This window comes from Parasteatoda tepidariorum, chromosome 4, assembly GCF_043381705.1.
Source record: "Parasteatoda tepidariorum isolate YZ-2023 chromosome 4, CAS_Ptep_4.0, whole genome shotgun sequence".
In the NCBI taxonomy this organism is placed as follows: Eukaryota; Metazoa; Arthropoda; class Arachnida; order Araneae; family Theridiidae; genus Parasteatoda; species Parasteatoda tepidariorum.
Window position 1 is genome coordinate 56488568 of NC_092207.1, and position 23732 is coordinate 56512299.

General features: G+C 27.3%; 1 protein-coding gene across 9 annotated transcripts in view; it reads right to left on the reverse strand.

The window, feature by feature from the left end:
- Nucleotides 1–3796: 3796 nt before the first annotated feature.
- Nucleotides 3797–23732, reverse strand: part of LOC107449406 (zinc finger MIZ domain-containing protein 1) — a 225321-nt gene continuing 205385 nt past the window's right edge. For 7 of the 9 annotated variants that reach the window (XM_016064918.4, XM_043052737.2, XM_071179880.1 and 4 more), the window contains 11 exons: nt 22660–23091; nt 21260–21523; nt 18155–18302; nt 16529–16875; nt 15484–15744; nt 13786–13853; nt 12361–12515; nt 10190–10321; nt 9281–9468; nt 8155–8598; nt 3797–5866 (listed from right to left, as the gene is read on the reverse strand). In XM_016064918.4, coding sequence (XP_015920404.1) covers nt 5702–5866; nt 8155–8598; nt 9281–9468; nt 10190–10321; nt 12361–12515; nt 13786–13853; nt 15484–15744; nt 16529–16875; nt 18155–18302; nt 21260–21523; nt 22660–23091 — 2604 coding nt within the window. In that variant the 3' untranslated portion in view covers nt 3797–5701. The remainder of the gene's footprint in view (nt 5867–8154; nt 8599–9280; nt 9469–10189; nt 10322–12360; nt 12516–13785; nt 13854–15483; nt 15745–16528; nt 16876–18154; nt 18303–21259; nt 21524–22659; nt 23092–23732) is intronic. The other 2 variants (XM_016064919.4, XM_071179881.1) reach the window with 1 other exon arrangement.

Consider the following 23732-nt stretch of genomic DNA (forward strand, 5'->3'; position numbering starts at 1 on the left):
ATGCTAAAAATTTTAAATTTTACGCAACTGCTTTAGATACAAACCTTGATATTTTTTTTATTCTGCAGAGGTAGAAAAATAAAGTTTTTGAGCGAACAAAATCGTAAACTAAGCTTTTTTGTAATCTTTTAATTTTGAATAAAATGCTTTTATCTATGTTGTGTACATTTGGAAATTGATAATGTTTGCACTTCAAAGATTTATTTTCAGTCAAAAGATGAAGACAAATATTCAACAGAATATGAAGAGCTTTGCATTGAAGAACATATTAGGTTCAGACACTTTTAGGTTTCTCAATTGATCCGTAATTTAAAATGCAAATAATAATTTGTGTAAAAGTTTAAATTTACAAAATGGGGAGATTGACAATAGGTGAAAATCATTCAAAAAAATAAACATATAATTGAGATTTGTTCGAAAAAAGTAAACGATTTTAAAGTGTCCTTTTTCACCCTGGAACCCCATTAACTCTTCAACAGAGCACCATTTGGGGATCGTTGCTTTAGCTAACCAGAAAATGCTCGAAAGGTTATTGCAACATTGGGAATGGTCGTTGCAAGATTCTACTCTCATTGACTTAATAGCGAATGAATTAAAAAAACCTGAACTCACTTTTTTAATACTTTAAATTACTTAGGTAGGTGAAAGAGATTTTGCCAGGTAGGATTTTCCGGTTCTTCTTGACTGGTGGTTCTGGATTTGCAATTAAAACTAGATACTTAAATAAATTTAAACTCAGTATTAAAAAAAAAGAAAAAGACAAACAATAATACAAGTTTCTTTTTATTTGTATAAATATTTCTTCTATATCTACTAATACAATGTTACCACAAAACAGCACAGCACAAATACTGATTGGGCAAAGCTTTGTACAGCAAAGTGTTCATCTTGGGGCTTATTTTTGTTCACCCCACCACTTCTAACAGGTAATAGAATTAAAATTGCCAAACATTGTACAATCAATATTGAGTAGTCACCTCAATAGTTAAAAAGTGTCCGTCCACATCATTAATTCAACATTAAATTTTATCTTTTATATAAAAATCTTTCCCCAAAATATATTTTTTTTCCAAACTGTAATTATTAACAAAAAGAATTTATGGGGTATCGTGACAGGAAGGAAAAAAAGCATACAGTAATAATGACAAAGAGGTATTTTATAATGATATATTTAAGGTTGTTTTAGAGGTAAGACAGGTTCAATTATCACAAGTTTTCCTTTTTATTCATTCAAATTTTTTGTTTGGTTTATAATTAGCCTCATAAGGAATAAATTTACAGTTAGCATTAAAATTATTTTAAGTTTGAATTAAAATACAAATATTTCAATATGTACAAAATTAAACATTATTTTAAAAATGCACATGCAAAAGCATTATAATATATATTTTTAAAAAAAATAGTATTAAAACTAATTAAATTATTCAGTTTTATTATAAATTATTCAGTTTTATCGTAAATTATTCAGTGTTTATTATAAATTTATTGCTATAAATTTCATCTATACAGATAATTACCATCTATTATAACCAGAGATAAAATTACCTCAAGCACTGTTTTGTCTTTATTAAGTGTATTGTAACTAAAATAAATTCAACAGTATTTAAAACTTAGTAGTTGCTTGTGTATGCTGTTTTTAAATTAATTTAGTGATTAAATGGGACACTCTCTGTTATCCATATCAAAAAATAATAACTAACACTTTATAATTATATTAATTTACACAACATAACTATTTTCCAATATAACAGTTTAAACACAATTATTTGATTCAAAGTAGGTTAAAATATTGAGACAAGAACATGCAAATCAATTTTCTAAACCTTTTCTTAGAATAGCTAATGAACATTCATTACAGCATTAAAAGGTACATAATTATATTGTTGCCACAAATGAAGAAAAGCTCAATCGATGGAAATTTTTATTTAAAATGTTACTTTAACTGAATATATTAGATTATTAATATTGAATAATATGCATTAAAAAGTTATTTTTTTAAAAAACTAAAATCAATACAATAGTTATCAAGATGTTTTTATTGTCTTTTTTTGGGAAAGGGAAAAAAAAAGATTAAATTAGATTAAGTAAAGAATTTAATTAACAAGCAGTTATGTCATACGTTTAATAAATGAAAGCATAAAAATTATTCAGAAAAATATTGAAGAAATTATAGTCACAAATATATATTGCATTTCCTTAAATTGCTCCCGTATGTAAATTCATAGCATGACAATGCATTCTATCAAATGAGATATTATATGTGATAACAGCATAGCAATTATTCAGAAGTAAATTGGGCCGAACAATGATATCACTAATACTGAATATCGATTTATTCTGGGTGAGTTATATGATACTAGCAAGATGCACTTCAAAGCATTTAAACTTCCAAATAGTAAACATTCGCTAACTGCAGACTTTTGGAACAGGATCAGTTCAGAGTTTTCTAATGATTTCATAGTCCTTTATTTAGAAAAAAATTCTATGTTTAAAATTATTTTAAAAAAAAAACAAACAATAGTTAAACATATTAAAAATAATTTATAATTCATAATTTTTAGAAACTTAGGGACCTTTCTCAACACTAATCGAACAAAATGGCACCAATCAGATGCTCAATTTCTCAATGCATATGTCCCATAAAATTTTATTTCACTGCTAATTGCCAAATAAAATTTCCCTTCTCTGGTGCTTAAACCAATTAAACTTTTTCAACTCGTTATGGTAATGATGTTAACAATTTCAAACGCACTTCACAAGCTCAGTATCACAGAACTCACTCATTCAACAACTTTTTGTTTAAGTTCAGGACAAGCAGATGATTAATTGAAACGTATTATAATACCATCTCACAATTTTTTTAATTTTTTTATTAGCAAATTATATAATTATAATAAGTATAGAGAATTTCAAAATCGTATGAGGCTAATACAATCATAGACAACAGAGAGCTCATAGATGAATAAGACTACACTTAAAATAAGTAAATAATTGCATTTATCACAGTAACTAAATTCGTTTAAAAAAGAAATTAATAACAATCGCTTCAACCTCTCTTCATTTTGATTATACACAACACTCAGGACATGAATTTAATGTACAGAAAATACAGCATCTCACAGACCTTATCGCAGAAAAACACATCTTTAACTTTTATTTATACAATTTTCATCATTTCTAAACAATTTCATAACTATATTAATATTATGTACAGTACGGACGCCTGATCCAGGTACAAGTAATACAGTTCTTCTATCGTTTGATACGTATTTAGAAACAGTAACAGTTGTAGGAACAGTTGTTAATGCTCTTGCGCTTGTGTCTCCGACTAGAGCTTTGAAAAGTTATCTAAAATTGTTGGAGATTTGTGAACAAGAACATTATTGCTTCTTTGGGCTACACAATACAATGGAATGAATGGGTCTGTTAATGATAATCTCATAATACTTACTTATCCAGAACAAAAACTACAATATAAAAGCATTCATAAAAAATAGTTACCGATAAATTATGAGAATTTTTTTAATAATTTTAATCCCAAGTCAAATAAAAAGAAAACAGACTAAAGTAGAGTCATTTTAAAAATCTAGCATCAAAGTATATGTGAGTAAAATGATTAATAATTTATTATAAGAAGCCATTCAAATATAATGCAAAGATACTTTTGACCGACTTTCCCATCAAAAAAAAAAAAAAAAAAAAAAAAAAAAAAAAGAAGAAGAAGAAATAAATAACAACTCTAACTGGTTTATGTAATATCTATATGTTTTTATGTACCCCCGCCCCCAAAAAAAGATTTTTTTTCTTCGATTTATACATTTTTATTTTTATCGATTTTTTTACCTAATGAAAGTAAATTAAGTGTCTTATATAAGCAATGATCATGAATATCTTCCCTATTCAGCAAAAATATTGCAAATCCTTTCTAACATTACATTAGAATAGGAATACTAAATATAGTAAGTAACTTTAATTATTGCATTATAATTTTTGTTATCCTTATTATTTTTATTGCCTTAATTATTATATATTTAAAATGATTTCAATCACTATTCACAATCATATAAGATTAATCATATATTATTTAATAAAGTTAAAACTTTTATCTAAGTTTTTCTGTAACATTTATTATTACATATTAATTTAACTGCCGTAAATCTTAAGAACATTTTCTGCCCAGTTTAGTTTACATAACATAGATAAAAAATAAGCAACACAGAAACTTAATAATTATAATAATTAAAGAATAAGTTATGCTCTGACCTCAAATTGGAGTTAACTCTTAAAGGATTGATTTTCACTTATGTGACTAACATTGTATTGTTTTATAATCTATATAATAAATTATTATCATTGTTAATTTTTGTCACAATTCTGATAGTATGCAATTTGTATAGTTATCATACTTTAACAGGAAAAACTATCATAATTTTTTTTAAATATTTTGTGATGTAAGAATATATTTAAAATGACAATACTTTATTTATACTGCTATCAATCAATAAAAATTTATCTACTAAACAATTTATTTCAAGATGAAAAAAAAATTTTTTTTAGGTAATAATTTAGAGAAATTTCAAAATTATGTGAGTGACAACATTGAATGTTTTGTAGTTCGTTAAATTTTAATATGTCTTAGTTTCGATTGCAACACATAAACATAATAGTTAAACCTCTTATTAAAATCAAATATTTATATAGAGGTATAAGAAAGAATTTATTATCTCTAATACATTTGGTAAAAAATCTCGTATTATGAATTAAAACCAAAAAAGTGTTTTATGGTATTGAAACAAATAAAATAAACTTTAGAGGTTAAAAATTTTAAAAATGGTGTATCAAAAAGCTTTGAGTTTTAAAAACTTTGATCTAATAGGTGGTGTTTTTTAATTCTAAATGGTATCAATACATATCAAATATTCCATTTGTAAAATATTCTCGAGTTGAATTTGTTTTTGTAGCTCGAATACAGCTATGAAGATAAAAGCCTCATATCTGGTAGGATGCCATGAAAGATACAGATTTTTAAAAATCTAAATACTACAATAAAGCAGGTCAGCTAGCATTTTTACACACTTTTCAACAGACTGAAATTTGAATATTGACAAGAACAGTTAAAGATACAGTTACAGATTTCTCCTGTTCTTATAAACTGTTGCTCTTATTGAAGTGCATTATTTTTAACAATGACTACAAGGTAGCATTTTTCTATATATATTTGTTGAAGTAAATTGAAACTGTACATTTATTACAAGGTGTTAATCTACAAGAAGAAAATACTCTTCAACAATGTAAACGTGGATGTTGTTCATTTCAGTTTGTGCAACATGCAAAGCAAAGGTTTCCATCCGGCGCTTACAAACCCGGCAAAAGTACACAACCAGAAGTATCTGGAGACGCCATTTAATCACAGTTTGGTTTCAACCACTTCATTTGAAGACTATTGTGCCAGGTTCGAGTTCTATCAGTGTTCTTGTCTGATGAAAATGAATATGACCACAACACATAAAAACGTTCGAAGAATTTAAAAAAAAAAAGCTGAAATGATATTATTTTCTGCATATTGTTGAAAATGTTTAAAAGATAATGATGAATGTACAATTTTAAAAGAAAAAAAAATGAGAATATACTGGCACAGGTCTTTGAACACTTAATAAAGATATTCTTTTAAGGAATGAATACAGAGTTCAATAAAGTTGATTCATGGCTCAAACAAGGCTAAAAGGTCATCATTACCACCTGATGTGTTGCCACTTGTACTTGTAGCCGTTGTTGAAGTGGATGTGCCTGATGAGACATTTGTAACAGGATCTGGTGTATCGAGGTATGACAAGAGTTCCATAGGATCAACACTTTCAGGTAAAAGCTATAAAATGTAAAGAGCATATTTAGACTAATGCATTTTCTGGTGACAAAAATATCATCTCCAGTTATCACCAGCCATAAAAACTTCTTTTTCTTAAGAAATTATAATCCACAATTTCAGATTCAAATCCAGTAATGAAATTCTTGCCCCCCTTAGGAACTATATGTTTAAGCTTTGTTAAACAAAAGAGGTCAAAAACTATTTTAATGATTTATGTAAAAAAAATATTTAAATAAGTAAATAACAAAATAGTTTCATTATAAGGATAATTAAAAATTTCAAAATAAAATATATGCTTTCTTATATGTAAATTAAATATGTTTTTTCGCATTTGCTGAATAAATGTTTATTGACTTTCAGCATTACGTAAAACAGAAAAAAATATTTTGGAGCAAACTTGGTTTTGAACTAATATGCATATTTATTTTTTTAATTAACTGCAATAAAAATTCAAACTGCAAAAATGGATTAAAAACTAATGCTGTAATGTCATATTAAACTCAGCTTAAAATCTATTAAACATTTTGGTGTAAATTAAAAAAAAATATTTTTAGCAATTAAAACTTAAAATAATTATCTTAAACATCTTTTAAAATGAAGCTTAGTCAATATAATAAAAAACAAACTGTTTGAATTGAATTCAAAGTTAACCTTGTTATTACATTTCCCTTGTTAAACAAAGCGCTTTTCTGAAAGTTGAGATAAATAAAAATATTGTTTTCCTTTCATAGGAATGACGTGTAAGATTTTAATTATAAATGAATAACTTTAAGAACATAATACAAAAAAAGTAATAGTCAAAGTTAGAGATTTTACTTATAAATTCGTAACATTTCTAGCACAATTGAGTATGAGAATTAAGTTTCTGGCATCTATAAAAGACCAGTATTATTTAATTACATTCTATATAAAAATCTACATTCTTGTTCAATCAGAAATAAAATTAATGCTATTTGAGACAAGTTTATTTCTCTCAAAAATGAAGTTCGTAGATCTAAGTTTATTCATTTACTGAAAAAAGAAACAAGAACCTTAAAATTATAAGTAATAATGTTATAATTACATATAGAAGTAATTTTGTTTTAAAAGAAAATTGCATAATTTTTTTTTATTAAAATTAAATATTAATAATTGTTAAAATGGTAGGGCTTTAAAATTCTTAAATATAGATATTTGCAAACACAAAATACATTGTTGAGAAATTTTAACAGAAAGTGATGCAAAGTCCTTAAGAAAAATTTCACTTTGATCAAGCATGCACTTTTCATAAAATAGAGAAATAAGCAATACTACTGATAATAAATTAATTCATTACAAATTTACTATCCATTGTTAATAATTTAAAAAGGCAGTGTTTCAATTTAAGGAAGTTTTTGTGAAATTGTTTGGAGGAAATATGATATGAAATGCTAAGTATAAAAAAATTTAATGATATCTGTAATTATATTAAGTTAATATTTCGCACTGGCTTGATCAAATTAGAAAGAAATATAGGAGGAATTGAAAATGAATTAGTTTTAAAAATATGATAAAATATATAAATCTTACATCATATTTCAAAGATTTTATATGTATGAAATCTCTCTAGGGTAAAAAAAACAGCCAAATTCTGAGTTGTAAAGGTATAATCAAGTAATAATAATTATCATAATATACGTTCAAATTAATAAATAAAAAAATAGCAACAAAGAAACATTTTCAAACAAAACTCATCAAATTCAAATTAAATTTTACAGCTGGTAGTGGCTCTAATATTTGCATTTAAAAAGATTACCATAATCTATAACATAGAAAGCAAAACCTACTTAGTGAGTAAGTGCAAAAAATTCCTTAATTTCTTATCATTATTATGGAGGGGACACTTCAATAGAGGGCTAACTATATCGTTCAGCAACTTAGTTCATTTTTAAAAATTTTTTATACCATTTCTCATGTTGTAGTAGCTAATTCTTTTATAATTTCCAAAGACATTAAAATGTTTTGTCATCTGTATCACAATTTTAAATTTAATTCCAGTAATGAAATTTTCACTCCGTTAGGAACTATATGTTTAAGTGTTTTTGTTTTGTTAAACAAAAGAGGTAAACAATTATTTTAGTGATTTACATAAAAAAATATTTAAATAAGTAAATAACAAAACAGCTTCACTATAAGAAAAATTAAAAATTACAAAATAAAATATAAGACATTGGAAATGTTTCTTTGAAAACAATATACAAAACATAGTTCATACATATTTATAAAAATGCACTCTTAATGAATAAAATAGATTAAAAAAGTGGACGCACATTAAGAATATTTACATTTAGAGCTTCTTGGCCCTGACCTTCTCCTTCTATGACTGCAGCTGGATCAAAATTTAAGTCCCCTAGATCAGGAGCATGTGAGAGAGATGAATCGCTGTTAGTTGATGCTTGACTACTAGGCTGACTAACGATGGCATTTCCACTATTTGTACCACTACTGCTATTTTCTGTTGTTTGGGAGGGATTAGAGGGTGGTGGTACACTGGGTGGACCACCGCTGCCTGAATTACCAGGTGTGTGTGGGGTATGAGGTGTGTGTGGTGTGTTTGGACCATGTTGCAGAAGACTTTGGCTGGATGAAGGTGTACCAGGGGTACCGGTGCTGGTTTGATGCAAGGATGATTGATTTGTGCTTGTAGTGGATGTGGTGGAAGGCTGCCGTAGAGACTGGTTGCCTTGATCGTGGAGACTGGGAAGTCCCATTTGCTATAGAGAGAAAAAGTACTAAATAAAGTAAAAGTACTAAATTAAGTTAAAGTACTAAATAAAGTTAAAAATACTAAATTAAGTAAAAGTACTAAAAAAAAGTAAAAGTTTAAATGTTTGAATAATAATTAACAAATTTTGCGAGTTTCTTGTATGCAACAGAAAAAAAGTCTAGCTTTTGAAGTTGATAAAATTAGAACCTAAAAGCTTCAACTTAAAGTTTAATGTATTATTTATCACAAAATATTGAGTAGTAACAAATTTATGGTATGTGTCTTAAAAAACATTAGCTGTATTTTCCTAAAAATTTAAATAACTGTAACAACTTAAAAAGTAAAGTTTATTTTGCGTATGTTTTTCTGCTGATATGTATACTTAGTATTCTATTACATGTTTTGTGTTGTTTACCAATTAGTTAATTCATAAAATCACTGAAAACCAATTTAAGAAAAATATTAAAACTAAAAAAGACTCTAAATTTGTTTAAAAGCAAATGCATTTCACTTGTACTGAAGACTGTTGACTATGTATCGTCTGAAAAATTGTATTACTAAAATACATCCAGCTGTTAATACATATTTATTTTTAAAAAAAATCTTTTAGTACAGTAAATTACGAGGCATGTGCAAGGCATAAAAATAAATAATGCAAACACAAATTGAAGTTAAAGAATTGAATTTACTTGTTCATGGTGATTTAATGATTTTTCCATGGCTGCAAGAGGATCTAATGAGGAGACACTTTCATTCAGGTGAGACAAAGGGCTACTGAAATCAGTTGCTTGGGACTGAAATTCATAGCCACTGTTGCTTCCATACCCAGAGCCATTTAACATCATAGGGCCATTGGGGACAGGACCATTTGCAATAGCTGCAAAAAATAATTAAACAAGTGTAACACACTTTAAAAGAAACACTTTGACAATGGTAAATAATTAGATATCTGTAAAATGCAATAATAAATTGATAAATGTAGTAAAAAATAAAAAAACAAGCAGATGTCAGCGTAAAAACAAAATTGTTCCTCCAACTGAAAATAAAATTTCCAATAATCAGAAAAATTAAAGCAGAATTTTAATTCTTTATGAAAATAGTTTGACGCTTAAATAATTTCAAACTTTAATTAAGCAAACAATTAAATTGTTATTAATTTAATTAATTCAAAATTTTTTTGTAAACCATCAAATTTGCTTCGTATATTTTTAAATCCAATATTAATTGTTATAATTAATAAAATTGCACTGAAAGCAATAAAACATTATAAATATTGGTTGCAAGATATTTATACAAAACATCAGACAATAAAAAAAAACTTCTATTTTATTTGAATCAGTTTTCCAAAATTATTAATATTAACATACAGCATTTTCTTAGTAACACTATCAAATTATAAACAAATACAAGTAAATATTTGCTTCATTTTAAATAGAAATAAAACTATATTTGTATTATAAGAATTCTAAAAATAATTTTATTTTTTATCCTTTTTAATTTTTTGAGGTAAACAAATAGGTGAACTTTAAGTTAAAATGATTAATATTAGAATAAAGTAAAGGCAGGGTGTTAAGAGTATTTAAGTAAGGCTTGCTTACATTGCATATCGGGAGGAGGTAGGGAAGAGTAGGGAGAGAGGCCTTGTCCCATTTCCCATGCTGAAGTTGTTGGCATCGTCATGCTACTTGGCGACATGGCTTTGAAACGTTTCTGAGCACCACATGCTTCAACTACATATAATTAATGTTTTAAAATTCAACTATATGCAATTATTTATATTATAAATTCAACTAATTAGTTATTAATATTATTAAATTCAACTACAGACAAACATTTATATTATACAACTGATATTGTAAAATATTTCAAGGCATTAAAATTGCTATTTTTAAAAAATAAAGACTAGAAACCTGTACTGTATCTGAAACAAGACAAAGCATATTTTAAAGAAGGGAGATTTGGATACTTCTTGCAATGATCTGTATCAAAACTTGTCGAAAATGATTATCCCGTACTCCTACTTAAAATTGTTTAATCATTGACAATGTTCTGGCAAGTTGTTAGTTAGACAAAAGAAAGAGCTTTCTTCCTGAGTGATTTTTATGAATCTATATTTTTAGTCTTAAAAATGTTCGTTAAACATTGATATCACATGACAGACACTAAAAACATTAGCATCAAATATACTAGAGTTACATTTAATGTTTTACAAATGCTCAAAGTTAATATTTGTTTAAGTATTGTAATATAAAAACGTGAAGAGTTCAAAATCATTTTAATAATTACTTAGAGTCAATTTTAGTTATAGTCAGAACACTTTTTGTATCTAAATCTTAAAAAAAAATATTAACATATTTCCTTCAAAAACATTGCTTATACTAATTAATTATACTAATTGCTTATACTAATAAAAAATATTTGAATCTTACGATACAAATATTTTTTATTTTGTAGGTTTTAGTTCGATACAGCAATGCATTGTTGCTTACTTTATCTCTAAAAACATATTCTGTTCATAAAAACATAACCGATCATTAACAAATAAAATTATAAATTCATTAAAGAAATGCTTTTATTCATATGAAGGAAAACTAAATGTCAAAAGTTAATTAAAACAAAAAAATTTTAGGAATAAAGAAATTCGTGTAATGTTTAAAACATAATACTATTAATGAAGTTCAACCTTCTAAAAAACAATTTTTAAAATTTTTTTATTTTATTTCTTTTAACGAAATGAACGGATTTATAAAACTCAAGAAGAGAGTGATGTTATTTTTTATTATATACACATGAAATATTATACAATGCATACATGTAATATTAAATGACAAACTCAAAGATTTTCTTTTAAGTGTTCTATTTTTTGGTAAGAAATAATAAGGATCAAAATTGTTTGAAAACAATAAATTTACATTTTTCTATAAAATTATTTTGTTTTAAAAAAAACCCTGATTAACTCCTTCCTTGTTAGCATCGCATTTCATACATTTGATTTTTTGTGCCCGCATGGTAGGCATTGCATCATTGAAACTGAGTTTTCTGCTACTTGCATGTCTCTTTTAATCCGTGATTATTTTTGTATTTCTGAACATTGCTAAGTGACTGCGCATCTAGTCCCACTTTCCCCACAATTTTCGGAGTGAGATTTTTCACCTTGAATTGAAATCAAAATAATTTTGTACTTTTTGTAATTTTGCTTTCATTAGTGTAACAGTTGCAAGTCAAAATAGTTATGATGTATTTAAAGAGTGAGTTCCAGGACAGTGAACTTATCATCTCTCGATCTTAAGATGATAGTTCTGATTTATCAAGCTGTTTTAACAGTTAGGTTGGAAAATTATTTTCCAAAATATATTTTTTACCCAATTTTAATAATTATTTCACGCAGATATTTATCTTTAAAATCTCAATAAATATGTAATATCAGTGCATTACAAGGAAATATCGAGATCACTGGACGGGACATCATGTATTTCACCACCAATTGGTCAAGCAAAAAACTGCTCGCTGAAAAAAATAATTATGCATTTTCGAATTTGGAATAGGACATATATATTAATGAAAAAATGCTTTTTTTGGGAGAAAATTCAAAAGGAAAAAAGAATCTGACATAGAAAGGGTTAATTATAAATTTTTTTAGTTGTTATTCCTAAAGTATAACTTCCAAAAGAAAGAGCCAAATTACAATACACATTCTTTAGAGTTAAGTCATTTCAAAACATATATACACTAATAATTAGGATAGTTAATTATTTAAAGTGCTATTTACCCCCATCTGTTTCCTCTTTGACAGCTTTAACAGGCACTGGTTTCCAACTTGCTGTAGAATCAATAGTTACTTCTTCCACATCAGAATTACTCAGATTAGTTAGTATACCCCAAATGTATTGGTCAACCTCTAAACCTTCAAGAAGAGCCGGTTTGCTGAAAAGGAGATTTTTCAGGAAAATTATATTTAATGTTTACCGAAATTAATCCCAATATATCAAAATGTGTCAAAGTTCATTTCATTTATAAACATCTTTGCAATTTAAAGTTTATTTACTTGAAAATGCAAATATAATAATTGAAACAGCAATATGTCAGTCAGCGGCATATCAAGAAAATGTCGTGCTATTTTGTAAATACGTTTTTCTAGTGGGATAAATTTCGGCGAGAACTTGATTTTTTATTTATGAGATTTATTAGTTATTGTCTATTTAGAAATAAACAAATTCAAATAAATAATAACAAAAAAAAAGAATTTTCTTTTACTTGAAGAAATAACTTAATTATCTCATAAGAAATATAAAAAATAATTTGGAAACACAAAATAAATGAAAAAAAAAATAATAATAATAATAATAATAAATAAAGGAAAATTAACATCTTATAATTCATAAAACAACATTTCATAATAAAGATAGGTAAAAACTATTTTTATTCCTTTGACATTTCAGCAAAATTTTAAATTAGGTAATGTTTTAAAAATATGAATCAATTTACTGATACTTTAATCTTCTGTGATTGAAAGTTTTATTCAAACATTTAAAATTTATTAAAAAATATAAAAATAAATTTGGCTCATGTCTAGAAAAACTTCATGTTATACTATACAACATATTCCAGGAATTGGCATAGTTTACAATTAATAAAAAAAAAGATTATAAAATACTAAATACATGGTGTTTCATAATGACCCTTACTACATAAGAATTCTTGCAGACAATACAACTAAAAAGTATACACTTTAAAGGTTTCAAATTAATATATAGAAAACATTTTTGAAATCTGATATAGCCGGAGTAGAAAACATCAAATGTTATTCAATTGCCAGTTAAAAATTGAAGGTGTTTCAAACAATGTTCTTTTAACTTCTTACTGTTTCCTCCAGCAATCAACCAGGTTCAGATATTTCGAACATCTGCCTTTCTCAATAGAGATTATACAATTTTTGCTTCCCTCCCTCACATAAATATTAATTTACGACCCCCCATTGTGTATAATTTATCTTCATTTTTGCAAAAGTTCTAAAATTATCTATTAAGGGTAGTCATTGTAGAACATCCTGCATAAGATATTTATTTGAAAAACAAAAAAATATTCTGTTATACAATGCTTAAAAATTGAATATATATTATAATTGAAAATAGAAGGTCAAGAATAGGAAAGGTCAAACAACAAAATAAATACAATATTTATAAAATTGACATACTTGCAAACAGGACATCTCCAAGCACCTCTCTCACAATTAAGTTGTAGATAAGATTCAAGGTCAAAGCACTGCAAGTAATAACAAAATAAATATTTGCAGAAAAAACTACAGTATCTCAGTGCTAATACAAAGCTTAATATAAATTTATGCTTAAAAATTAAACTAAAAGATACTTCACTTTAATTTCTTTAAAAATAGTATTTTCTAACACATTACATATAAAAAATATACACAAGACTTTAGAAGTTATTTCATGTTTTCAAATACAAATAATAATAATGAAGATATTCGCAGATCATTAGAGATCCTATTTTTAAATTTGAGTTTAATGAGCAAATTTTGTTTTTGTAAAGCTTTAAGTACCTTCATACAGTTTTCAGTCTTTTATCATACGTAACCAAATAAACACATTTGACAACTTTAGTTCAATTGTTTAAAAATTTCTTCTTTATAAGAAAAATATTATTGTTAAAACAAAGCTGAGATGTAAATAAAGAAGATCTTTTAATGTTTTCATCAGAATGTACCTTATTTTTTGGTTAACTTTAAATTTCCGATAAATTCTGATATATTGTAAAAAGAGTTAAACTGAATATTGACGATCTGTTCAATAAAGTTAAAAATTTAATACTTTAAGCAGCCAAACAATTTATAAAGACATACACAAAAAATTACAGTATCTCACTATTAAATTTATGCTTATGAAATAAAATCATAGATACTACAGCTTGATTTCCTAAATTACTATTTCCTAACACAACACATATAAATAAAAAACATAAGAAATAAAAATATTATCACTATGAGCTCAATATTTTTAATTATAAAATCACATTAAACATTTAACAATAAAGAGTAAAAAAACATAACATTAACTAACAAAAAGAACTAGAAAGTTTTTACTCAAGATGAGTAGGAAAACGGGAACCAGGATGGTTCACAGAGCTCGTCCTGCGTCATCTCATATTAAGTCAGAAAAAAATAGTTATCGTTTTTTGGGATAGAGAGGTAGCCCCATCTCGTGCTACCAATAAACTACCCGCTACAATTTAAGCTTTATTAACTCATAAATGATTTCTTTTTAGAAAAATAAGTTGAAAAAAATAGAACAAGACTAATATAAATAACTATATAAATACATACAATGTGCTTTTAAAAAAATAATTTTTACTTCTAAAGGAAAAAACAAATTTCCAACTATACATTAAATTTTTTATGAAACATATTAATTTAATCTATTATTAATTTAATATATCCGTTAAGAGCATGATTGAAAAAGTATCAAAACTCTCTTTTGAAACAGGATCATTCTTTTTTATAGTAGTTGATATTCTTCACTCGCATCAAAATTTATTTTGCCAATACTGAAAATTTTTCATCTTTTAAAATACAATGATACAAATATATTCTGGGCACAATGCTAAACACATTACTACTAGCATACTGCTTATCATGAAATCGTGGAGCCTTGACACCAGAGCTACCTTGGCTCATAATGAGCAGTAAAGGGAAGGTTTTATAAAACATAATTCAATGCGATAAATTACGTTTAAATTAATTATTTCTGCACACATTAATTTAAAGAACATGTGAAACATAAGAACTGGCGAGTAATAGATTAAGATGGAATAAGCTGAACAGCCAAGGTCAGCAACTGGCTGTAGTGCTAGCAAAGAAGAAACAGTGTATATTATATACCTGTATATGTTTGCATTCTTGACCTCGAGCTGGCAGAGTTATCCTCTTGAAAGTGATGGGACACTTTAATGACACTTTGATTGCAGTTTGTTCTACGCCATCCTCCATATTAAGAGCATTGTTGGAAGCAGCTGCACTGGAAAAGTTTCGTTTGATTTTAGCCACACAGTGGTCAGCTGGTAGGAGACGCTTTCGAAGGAGACCTTGAAGTACCGATCGAACAGTCGGACGATGGACAAGTTGTAGCAAAAATAGATGAGACTATAAAAATATATATTTAGTTAAAAACAGAATAAGAACAAGTGCTAAATGCATTAAAATTTGTATCATTTTAACTTTTCCATATTTAAGATATATCTTACACTGAAAATTACTAATTACAAAATTACTGATAAAACAATTTATAAAAATGTGTTGTATATCAAGCGTCAGATATACTTATAAACATTTTGTAGATTACTTATACTTTTGCAACTAATTCATAAGCATCGGAATTATATTGGGATAGAAAAAGATTAAACTAGCAATATATAGATAAGTATACACTGACTAAATGTAACAAATAGCAATGTCTGCCAGCTGCTAATTTTTTGCCAAAAATGCCATCATCATGAATATTTAAAAATATTCTGAAATTTCTTTATCTCATACTTATTTCTTCAAATAAGAAATGAATCTTGTAATGTTTTCTTATACTGAGAAATGCTTGTAATGAAATGCCTTTTAATTATCAGCAATTTTCTAATCGCTTAAAATGTTATACTTTTGAAAAAATTCGTACGTGTTTTAAAAAGTGGCTCCTGTTAAAAATGCTATAACTGTTTACTGGCGAACAGTAAATTTTTTCTTTTCTCGCCCTATACAACCGACCACACATGAGCTAAAAAGAGGCGAATTCTTGTATTTGAATTATCTATGTCTTACCTAATACAATTATGGTTATTGGCTCAGATGTTAAGCAATTTATTTTAACTTTTATATAAAAAAAAATTCTATTACAGCAGCATTTTGTTTGAAATGAAAAAAAAAATGATTGAAAACTTACACAACAACATGCAGTAACAGTTATCTGTATTGTATTTCTACCAGGTTGACAAACCTCTTTCAGGTAAAGAGGTTTGTGGGAAGCTTTGTTTTCCCCACGGTCAATACTCAGTGGAGTTGCATTTACAGAAACTTGAACTGAAGCTGGCCAATTGGTGTTCATCTGTCGGTCTTCATGGTGGAAGCATTTTAACTGTAACTCCAGATCTGTCCGCCACATGAGTGTCTGGTGCACAGATGGCTTTAGATGGAAGACATGATTACTTACAGCTAAGTTATGTTCCAGTCTGAATGGAGCTAAAATGATGCCATCACGAACGGGGAAAGTCAAGCGTAACTCATCATCTTCTGCAAAATAAAAAAGATTATTAAAAAATTGAAATGCTTATTAACTCTTCATATATGAGCCTCTAAGCAAAATTATAATAAAATTGTACTGCTACACAAGGTAAAAGACAAGTTTTAAAGGCCAAGGACGAAACTCATAGTGCAGCCACTTCATAGAAGTACAAAAAATCTTATTTTCATATTTTACAGAATTTTCGAAAACTCTTCATTAAAAATAGTAGTTTTTATACAGTTGTGTTGTTTTTCTTTAAAAAGAAAAAAAAACTAAATTTTAATAAGGAATTCTGACCAGGCCTTCTCTTGGACAATCGCCTTCGATTCCTTCCTTGAGTAGGGCCTTGCTGCTACTAATTATTTTTCCATCAAAAAGAAGAAGAAAAAAAATGATACAGAAAAGTTAAGAAGCTTAGAGAAATATGTTTTTTTTATTTAGAACAAGTATATGCTGTATAACAATATATATAGATTATATTAGACTGGACCAGAACATTAAAGTTTTTGTACAATTAGAGCAAATGCTTAGATTTTCGTTACTTTCAAGTGAGATCACCGAAATCTGCTTCTGTTATTTTGGCAACTGGGTATATAATGTAATAGATTTATTGGGAAGAAACATAAGTGACATTAAGGGAGAATTTTTATTATCATTAAATAGTTTATTATGCAAGAAAAATAATCAAAGAGATGAATTCTGCTTTCCTTATATTTTACAGCAGAAAATATTAACTTAAGTATCAGATTGGAAGATCCCTGAAGTTGCTTTAATAGAAGATCTATGTAAAGCAATTCCATAAACCACAACTCTGCATTGAAAACTATCCTTAAAGCGAGTCAAAATTAATAAATTTTTCGAACATTATTTCTAATGCTCTTCATGAATTAATTTTTTTTTTAATAAATACTTAAAGGCATATTTATGTGTTTTAAAAATTTTTTAGTTAAATATTATTTTAAAGCATTATTTTAAAGAAACCAGATGCCATGTTTATTACATGAATTTAATCATATTTCAAATTGATCTATATAACACAAAATTCCATATTATTAAAAAGTATAAGATCTTTATAAAAAGCAAACATTCGAAACAAGTAAAAAGTCACATGTTTCAAATGTTTGAAGATCTTATACTGTTATATACTATAATCGTATATTTTCAAATCACCGATGAAAGGTAATGAAAGTAAAGAGAAGGTAAGATACAAGAAAGTCCATAGTAATCCATCTATATCATTAAGAATAAGAAAAATGACAATTAAATCTAAAGCTGAAAACTGCTTACTGATGGGTGGAGGTACATTTGGTTTAGTATCTGGAAAAGTGGGCTTCATGTCAGCATTTGGTGATAGATATGGTGGAACAACAGATGCAGGGGTGAGAGGTGGAGTAGGGTTTCCAGGAATTGACATTGGCTGATAATTCATGTTCCTCTAAAAGAGTTACAAATATAGATATAAATACACACATATTATTACACTAACTAGGTACTGGAAAATTTTATCTTAGAAAAAATAATGTAGAAAAATTATGCTTTTTATACTTTGAGTTTTATATTACAGCTTGTTTTTCTTATTTAATTTTTGCCTGAAAAAATATATTGCACTAATAAAAAAACGATTATGAAAAATTTTATTCTAGAAAAAAAAACACATTTATCGCAAAAGGAATTATCGTTTATCACATAGATTTTTAGGCATTAATTGGTCTTTATTTTCTACTTTTACCTTAAAAAGTAAAATATTTTAAAATACTTCATATATCGTACATTTGAGACAGAGTATTAAAAACATAAATTTAATGTTTTATAAATTTATAGGAACCTATTTATTTTGTAACAAGCTTTTATCTTAATTAAAAGGAAAGTTAAATATTGCAACCTTTGTAATGCAAGACAATTGCATTTTATAATTTAATTAGATACAATATATATACTAATGGAGCTATCGATACTTTCTATAAATTTTTATTAACTTTTACATTATCATTAAGTTTTAAAAATTGTCCGTTAATTTTTTTTATTTAACATTTTACACATCGAAAATAATTGAGTCTTAGTTTAATTAAAAAAATTATTTAAAATAAGAAAATTACCATTATTATATAAATTATATACAGAAAGTTATCAGAGAAATGAAGACTTTTAATTGTTTCCTAAAGTTTATGGGATAATTAATTGAGATAATTCTATAAGACATTGAATTATGAAATTACTGAGTTTGGTTTAAGAATTCTAAATATATTTATGAATTTAAATGGTTAAAATCATACAAAGGGCAATAGGTTTGCTTTCTTACATGCAACATATCAGGCAGATTATCTGACGATAACAAATTTGACATACATTTATTTTAATGAAAACAAAATAAACAAGTATTAAGTACACAAAAATAAGATGAGAAAAGAAAAAAAAAGAGATGAAAACAATAATATAAAATATATCAACAAAAAAAAAGAAGAACTGTAGTCATGACAAGTAAACAAACTAGTCTTCAAACTAATTATAAATAAAAGTTGTAAATCTAACAGGAAACAAACTAACAAAAAAATTATATGAAGGTGATGAAAAATATCAAGAAAAATAACTAGATTCCAGATAAAAAGTAAATTCAGTTTCAAAATAGTGATGAATGAAGGCTTTTAAGAAAACGATGAAACAAAAAATAAAGAATATTTGCAGGCATAGTAAAAGATACCAATAAAGATCACTGCGTACTAGACAAATTAATAAGGAATAAAAATTTAAACAGGATTTATAGAAAACATGATGAAATAGAAACAAAGATATATACTATGATATAAGTAGAAAGATTCATATGCGATGTAAAAGATATCAAATAAGAAAATTGCATTTAAGTTAAGTAAACCTAGTTTCTATTAAGAGGTGAACTAAAGTATAGATGATGTGTAAGAGCAAAGATAATAAACAAGAAGTTAAGATTTACATGATTATGTAAAAGTTATACATAAAGACAGCTGTGTTCAATATGAATTAGTAACAAATGAAAATTTATACAAAGTTTATAAAAATTGAGGAGAGACAGACAAAGATAACTTATACAACGACATGAAAGTTATTAAGCAAGGGAACTGTGCTCAAGACAAACAGCCAACTCATTTTCTAGTTAGTGATGAAGGAAAATTAATGATGTCCTTATATCAAAATATGTTACCGGGTAAAAATGAAATCCAATCTTGCATCTGAAAACCAAAACTTCTTCAGAACAATCTTCAGTGAAATGGAACAAAAAATATTATTCTGGAAAACTCATGAGATGGTAACTTGATTATTAAAAAAAGGCAAAGGTTTGAAAAACTCTACGGAACAGGAACAGGAACAGATTTAGAATGCTTGTAGCTGAAAGTCCTCTTCTAATCCTCAGGACCTCCACATCAAATCAAATTTTTATAAATTCTTTTTATACTAGTGTAAGATTAATTAGTAATTCTTATTTCTTATAAAAATAAGAAGATTTGAAGCACAAACTGATATTCTTTAATTTCTTGGTTAAAAAGATTAATTTCTTGGTTAAAAAGATTAATTTCTTGGTTAAAAAAAAATATCTAAAAAATTGTTATAATGTACATTCTAATTTCTTGGTTAAAAGAAATATTTAAAAAATTTTTATAATGTACATTCTAATTTCTTGGTTAAAAAGAAATATTTAAAAAATTGTTATAATGTACAGTGAGAAGCTAATTATTTTCTTGAAAAAGATCAATGAAAATTTGGCTCAAGTTTTTTTTTTGAATTCGTAAAACATGTAACAAGTTTATAAATTTAGATAAAATTACATTAAGTTTAAAATCAAAATTTTTATTTTAAAATTCATAACTTAAACGTTAAAAAATTCTGTGTAGCTTTTAAAAATAAATATGTATTTATTTATTAGAAGAAGAGTAAAATGCAAAATAATAATATTTTAAAAAACAGAAAATGAAGATTTAAAATGATTACATATTATTCTTCTACAACTTTTGAAAATTATTTGCATAATTGCTAAGCTATCTTTTTAAATTTATTACCTTAAGATTTACATTGGTGAATTTATGATGTTACACTAATAATTCGAAATAGAAAATACAATAGCACAAATATAGATTTACAAATTTATACAAATTACATTGATTTACTGGAGAAAATACTCGGTTATTTATTTGGCAATTAAATTTTAAATCAGTAACACGTGATAACTTAAGAAATAAAACACAACATTAATGCATGCTTAGAATTGAAATATCTAATTATGTGACCAAGTTATTGAACATTAAAATAAATATAAAAAAAAAAAAATTTAAATGTGTAGGGGTACTAGGGCTTCTTGACATCATGCAATGCATATTTGGTTAAAGAATGAAGTGGGGAAGGTACAACAGGAGAGTTTAGTACCTGAATGTTGGGTTGTGTGAATTGGTTTGTGTAATGAGGATCATATTGTGTTTGTGGAGGTGGTGCCCCATTCATTTGTGACTGATGATAATAATGACTGGGTTGACTGGAATAAGGAGGAGCCTGAGGCCTTAGTGAGGACCGCATGTGCTGCTGGGATGGATAGGCCCCAGTCGGCATATGCTGTGGTGGTGTATAGGGTTGCTGTTTTCCATACTGAGATGGCGGTGGGTTACCAGGATACTGTGAACAACATACACAACCCTGTAAAAAGAGAGGAAAAACAAACCAATATAAATAAGATTATTATTATTGACAAACATCGTTAAAAAATTAAATAACATACATATTTGTTTATAGTGGAGGGCACAGCATTTGATTATCGTCAAATATACCTCAACTTATTGCTTATTTCATTTTAATATTTTTACGAAACAAACCCCAGTTTGCTTACTTGAAATAATATCTTAAAACATATAGTTGCTATGGATGGTTGATTGTGTAAAGTTAAGTGTAAAAAAACTTACGGACTACTACTTCCGACAAATTTTTATGCTTAAGCTTGAAAAAACGCACCGTCCAATACTATTATACTTGTAGTGTTTTCAATATAACAAATTCTTTCATTCTAACTTTCAACCAAACAAACAACAAATGAATTCTGAAGACTCCGTAAGCTTGTTATGAAACTACCCAAAAAATAAAAAACAGTGCTATTTTAAACAAATATATTTTATTTTATAACCGTCGTTGAACAGCCAACCCAATTTTTGGGTTTACAACCACTAATGTTCAACTCCGCAGCCTTGCAATTTTGAACCCAATCCAGAAGACAAGGGAACTCCTGGATCAAGCATTGGGAGAAATTTGCCTGCGTGGAGGACCTTTTAATGGAACTAATCCGCATTTGCGTTACATGGAGAGGAAGACCACGAGAACCTCCCACGGTTAGCCTGACGGCAAGGGGACTCTAACCCAGCCATCGCCGAGATCAAACCCCGATTCACTTCATTGGAAGGTGAACACTCTATCCTCTGAGCCATCGTGGCTCAGGGGACAATATACACAAATATAGCCAAATAAGGGATGACTATCAAAACATAGCTAACTTTACACTTTATTTATTGTGATATTAATTTTGTCAAATTTGTTTTACGCTCACGACTTGTTAATATTTAAAAATTACAGAAAACTCTTATGAATGGTAAAATTATGCATAAATTTAAACACAATAATTAAACTTCCTAGAATATTTAGCTTATTCACACATTGCCTCGTAAGCATAACATAAGTGGAAGGATACACCGTAAGTTTTCTAAATTTGTTCCGGTTTTAGGGAGTTTATTATTGTTTACATTCAGTCAACCATCCATAAAAGTTTAAACCGATTGGTATATTACCTGTCCAGAATTGTAATTCTGAGGAGGATTAGAATTATATGGATGCATTCCAGGACCATAATGTTGAGACATCATGTTATAATGATTTGGCCTCTTTTGTGCCATATGCTGTTGGGGATTAGGATAAGGAGAAGCTCGTGACCGACTCTGTGGTGCCATTCCAGGATTGTTTCCAGAATACATGGAAGGGTGAGGCTGACCGCCCATTCCTATACTTTTGTTCATGCCCATGGGACCATTCATTCCCATGCCAGAGTTCATAGAATTCACTGAAGGCATGTTGTTGGGCATATTCATCAAAGCACTGTTGCCCATATGACTGTTCATTGGATTATTCATATGAGTCCCCAAAGGACTGGACACATCAGTATTGGATGAAACTCTTGAATGATGAGAATTGTAACCTGGTTGAAACTGTTGGCCTGGAATACCCTAAAAATATAAATATTGGTTAAGTTAAGAAGATAAATTCTGTTATCTACGAAGATCAGTCTATGAAAATAAACCCATTTAAGTTTAAAAAAAGAATTATAAATGGTTTTAAGAATTGACATAAGCGATCTTAAATTAATAAAGTAATAGATAAATTGCCTCATTAATTGAATTACAAAAATTCAGTCGAACTTACTGAATTATAAATATAATCATTATTCTATAAATTTTTTATTTCCGTACAGAGCAAAAGGAAGAGTTAGTTAATTTGCTTTAAACTGCCCTAGAGTCTCCCTGTTATACTATTTTTCTTTGGATAAGATTTGTGGCCCAAAAAACATCACTTGCAACTCTGCCTTTGACAAAAGTTCACATGTTTGCTAGATTTATGACTCATCACCAAGTTTAGTTGTCATCCGAATGTAAAACAAATTTTCCCAATAAGGAATCACTTATGCTGGAAAGGTGAAAGTACGACTAAGTTACAAAAGTGTGATTCGCTAAAACTAAAGTTGAAAGCTTGCTACGCTCCTATAGACTTATATTAGTATACCAACTATATATTTCTCATGTCTTAATTAAATAATAAGAGTTCTTGCTCAGTCAGGGTTCGTTTTTAACAAGTCTGACTGAAGAATTCA